Here is a 5000-nt window from a genome sequence, read left to right as displayed (position 1 = left end):
ACTGTGCTGTTTGGATCTCAGTTTAATCTCGGAGCAGTTTTTCCATCTTTCAGATAAAATCAGCCGGGTGCTTTTTCTCTCCCGGCTCAAACGTCGTCACCACTTTTCTTTTATCTTCCCGCTGACGTAAACCCAACAACGAATCAATCAGCTCTCGTTGTCTCCGCCGCCTGTCTGAGAAACACACCCGGCCCTCCGCGTCCCAAACATCTCTCTCCATCGCGCCGGCTGTCCTCAGCCAGCGGCGGAGCGGCGGAGCGGCAGGTGAAAACAAAAGAGAAGTGACAGGCTGAGTTAACCCGTGGCGGCGCGGTCATGTGACACACGAGGAAAAAAAACCCTTCTCCTCCTCCTCCTCCTTCTTCCTTCCTTCCTTCCTTCCTTCTGCTCTTATTGAGTTTTCTTCCCTTTGAATAAATAAATATTTAAATGTGCGACAGGAAGCGGGATGGGAGGAGGAGGAGGAGGAGGAGGAGGAGGAGGAGGAGGAGGCGTTTGACGTTCCACTCTGGCTGCAAATCAGGCCATCAAAGGGTCCAGACAATGTACGCTCACTATTAGTATCAATTTACAAATAAACTGCTTTTTTGGTGACTGGATCTCCCGATGTCAGATTTTGATAAATGGTTTCAATTTGGCGTCTGCTTTGGAGTGTCAGAGTCCATCTGACGCCCGCCGGCCGCCGCCGCCGCGCGCTGCCTCTAAGAATCTGCCTCAGTTAGCTTCCTGCAGCCGGCGGCCGCCAAAATAATCTCTTCATACTTAACCCGCTGTGTGTGTGTGTGTGGGGGGGGGGGGGGGGGGGGGGGGGGGTGGGGTGTGTGTGTGTGTGTGTGTGTGTGTGTGTGTGTGTGTGTGTGTGTGTGTGTGTGTGTGCATACTGATGTGTTTCTGTGGGTAAATATTGAAACCAACAAGGCAGATTTCACTCCTGATGTTTTTCTACATAAAAACTCCTTCCTTTCCTTCCTTCCTTCTTCCTTCCTTCCTTCCTCCCTCCTTTCCTTCCTTCTTCCTTCTTCCTTCCTTCTTCCTCGCTTCCTTTCTCCTTTCCTTCCTTCCTCCCTCCTTTTCTTCCTTCTTCCCTCCCTCCTTTTCTTCCTTCTTCCTTCCTCCTTTCCATCCTTCTTCCCTCCCTCCTTTTCTTCCTTCTTCCTTCCTCCTTTCCATCCTTCCTCCCTCCCTCTTGTCCTTCCTTCTTTCTTCCTCCTTTCCATCCTTCTTCCCTCCCTCCTTTTCTTCCTTCTTCCTCCTTTCCATCCTTCCCCCCTCCCTCCTTTTCTTCCTTCTTCCTTTCTCCTTTCCTTCCTTCCTCCCTCCTTATCTTCCTTCTTCCTCCCTTCTCCCTCCTTTCCTTCCTTCCTCCCTCATTTTCTTCCTTCTTCCTTCCTTCTTCCTCGCTTCCTTTGTCCTTTCCTTCCTTCCTCCCTCCTTTTCTTCCTCCCTCCTTTTCTTCCTCCCTCCTTTTCTTCCTTCTTCTTCCTTCCTTCTTCCTCCCTCCTTTTCTTCCTCCCTCCCTCCTTCTTCCTTCCTTCTTCCTCCTTTCCATCCTTCCCCCCTCCCTCCTTTTCTTCCTTCTTCCTCCCTTCCTTTCTCCTTTCCTTCCTTCCTTCCTCCCTCCTTTCCTTCCTTCTTCCTCCCTTCTCTAAATAAATAAATAATAATAAATAAAAATTGAAATATAAGATATATATTGTGCAGGTTTTATAAATTAACTACAGATCAGCTGTTTAAATGGGGTTTTTTTGTTGCTCTCCTTCATATCACTACAGCAGTGGGGATCAAACAGCGGCCTGAGGACCCAAATCTGGCCCCTAAACCAACAAAAACCAAACCTGGACTCTTCCCTTTTCTCCCTTTCTCCCTTTTTTTTTATAAGATGACATCACAGCTTTGACAGAAACCTTCTTAACAAAGTAAATCTAATAATAATAAATAATAAATATGAGCTCATAACATCTGTTCAACTCATCTGATGAAGATCTGAGTTACGAAACATTCGGATTTAAACTGATTTAAAACTAAAGATTTAATTATGAGGATTAAAATCAGCTGTTAGTGGATTCACTGATTAGTTTCCAGCTGTTAAATCAACCAGCAACTATTCTGATAATTGATTCATTGATTTGAGTTATTTAATAGATTCAACAATAGTCCAGAACTTTAAGATATTTAGTTAACTTTCAAATATGAGAAAGAAAAAAACATTAAATCACATCTGAGGAACTCCAAACTGATTAAAACTACAGTATTACTTAATTATTAAATCAGCTGTGGACACAAAACATCTGTATTAACGCTGAGAATGATAACAACTTTATTATATGATGTTTTAACTCCTTAAAAACTGCACTTAAATTTATTTTTTGATGTATTAAATCATTTTTTAATAGTTTTTTTTTTGCATTTTTCACATTAAAATTAGTGAAAAATGAACTTTATTTTCTCCTGAATGCTCCTTTAATCAGAAAACAACCTTTTTTTTGTCCTTTGATCATTTTATCAGATATTTACTTCATCACATGCTAGTTGTCATGTTGTTTTCAGAACATTTATGACTGATAATGAAAGATAAAATCTATTTTAACTCTTCACAAACTTCCACATATTCATTTTTGGATGTATTAAATCACTTGTTGCCACTTTTCTGTTGGATTTTTTTGTATTTTTCACATTAAAATGAGTGAAAAATGAACTTTATTTTAATCCTGAATGCTCCTTTAATCAGAAAACAGCCTCATTATAAATGGAAACTCCAGTTTTTATCGATTCATGTGATAAAAAAATCAAATATTGCCAGATTGTTTTAGTCACTTTATGGTTTTAATAAGTGACTTATTTTCTTGCACCGTCCTGTAAATGATAAAAAACTGTTTTAACTCCTCACAAACTGCACCTATATTTATTGTTTGATGTATTAAATCTCTTTTTTAAATAGGTTTTTTTTGCATTTTTCACATTAAAATGAGTGAAAAATGAACTTTCTTTTCTCCTGAATGCTCCTTTAATCAGAAAACAGCCTCATTATAAATTTTATCGATTCATTTAATAAAAAAACTATTTTAACTCTTCACAAACTGCACTTAAATTCATTTTTTGATGTATTAAATCACTTTTTGACACTTTTTTAAATACTTTTTTTTGCATTTTTCACATTAAAATTTGTAAAAAATGAACTCCTGAATGCTCCTTTAATCAGAAAAGCTCCAGTTTTTATCGTTTTATATGATAAAAAATAAAATCAAATGTTCTGCCAGATGTTTTAATGACTTTATCAGATTCTGACTCGTGACCCGTTTTCTCTCCCTGACCTCTGACCTCTGACCTCTGACATCACAGCGTCGCTCTCTCCTCCTCGCCAGTCGGAGGAGGGAAACTAAGCGGCGGGATCTCGTCTCCCATAAACAGCTGTTTCCTGTCTGGAGGATCGGAGAACAATCTGCTCCGCTGGCAGCGAAGACGTTCCGCCGTGCCAACGGAGAACCGAGCAGAACCGACAAATCCAATCAGGCGCCTCGACTCGGAACAGGCAGGTGTTCTACGGAGGCCACGGAGGGACAAACAGCCTCTCGGTTCTACGGAGGCCACGGAGGGACAAACGGCCTCTCGGTTCTACGGAGGCCACGGAGGGACAAACAGCCTCTCGGTTCTACGGAGGCCACGGAGGGACAAGCAGCCTCTCGGTTCTACGGAGGCCACGGAGGGACAAACAGCCGCTCGGTTCTACGGAGGCCACGGAGGGACAAGCAGCCTCTCGGTTCTACGGAGGCCACGGAGGGACAAACAGCCGCTCGGTTCTACGGAGGCCACGGAGGGACAAGCAGCCTCTCGGTTCTACGGAGGCCACGGAGGGACAAACAGCCTCTCGGTTCTACGGAGGCCACGGAGGGACAAACAGCCTCTCGGTTCTACGGAGGCCACGGAGGGACAAACAGCCTCTCGGTTCTACGGAGGCCACGGAGGGACAAACAGCCTCTCGGTTCTACGGAGGCCACGGAGGGACAAACAGCCTCTCGGTTCTACGGAGGACACGGAGGGACAAACGGCCTCTCGGTTCTACGGAGGCCACGGAGGGACAAACGGCCTCTCGTTTCTACGGAGGCCACGGAGGGACAAGCAGCCTCTCGGTTCTACGGAGGCCACGGAGGGACAAACAGCCTCTCGGTGCTACGGAGGCCACGGAGGGACAAACAGCCACTCGGTTCTACGGAGGCCACGGAGGGACAAACCTGATTAAAGACTCAAAGTGACTGACGGCCCTGAACTTCACTTTCATGACCGTTGACCTCGATGCGAGTGTGTAGCAGACACTGACCTTAGGTAACCTCTCGGGGTCGCCGGGGTGACGAGGGATGACCTTCTGTAACCTCTGGAAGCCGTAGTCGATGGTTGGCTCGTTCAAGGCTGCAGGAGAGAGGAAGAAGAGAGGAAGAAGAGAAGAAGAGAGAGAGAGAACATTGGTTAGACGACAGATTCAGCAGGTTTATGATCATATTTAGTCATCAAACACACACACACACACACACACACACACACACACACACACACACACACACACACACACACACATTATAAATGATATATGACAGGAGCATGCTTTTATTGTGAAATTCAGATTTGAGGATTTGAGAATAAATAAAAATAAAAACCCCTTTTCACACTTCCTGCTCTTATTTTGACACTCTGATTAGGAACTACAGCTCCCATAATGCATCACTCTGAAGTAGTTAAACATATCATATTAAAACATATGATATCAGTGAGATGTAGAGATGTTAAAGAACCGTTTTCTGTGTTTAAGAGTCAGAAGTTATCAGCTGATCGATCATCGTTAAACTTTTATAAAAAAGTAAAAAATCTGAGTTAGAAAAAAACAGTTTTTAGTGAATTTTATATCATAAAAAAACAGTTTTGAAGCTTTTCCTGCAGGTGAAAACTGACTGCTGCGACCTTTCAGTGATCTTCAGCTTCAAGTGCTGCTGCTGCTTCTTCTTATTAAC

The 5000-nt window shown here is 43.5% G+C and overlaps 1 protein-coding gene across 1 annotated transcript in view; it reads right to left on the bottom strand.

Annotated features, from left to right (window-relative positions):
- The window catches only part of LOC128362853 (transcription factor COE3-like), a 47006-nt gene that overhangs the window by 35424 nt on the left and 6582 nt on the right, over positions 1 to 5000 (bottom strand). Inside the window, exon 3 of the mRNA XM_053323706.1 lies at positions 4316 to 4404. Coding sequence (XP_053179681.1) covers positions 4316 to 4404 — 89 coding nt within the window. The remainder of the gene's footprint in view (positions 1 to 4315; positions 4405 to 5000) is intronic.

Source organism: Scomber japonicus, chromosome 8 (genome assembly GCF_027409825.1).
Source record: "Scomber japonicus isolate fScoJap1 chromosome 8, fScoJap1.pri, whole genome shotgun sequence".
Lineage (NCBI taxonomy): Eukaryota > Metazoa > Chordata > Actinopteri > Scombriformes > Scombridae > Scomber > Scomber japonicus.
The sequence above is the reverse complement of the archived record's forward strand: the minus strand, read 5'-3'. Positions and strand labels throughout refer to the sequence as shown.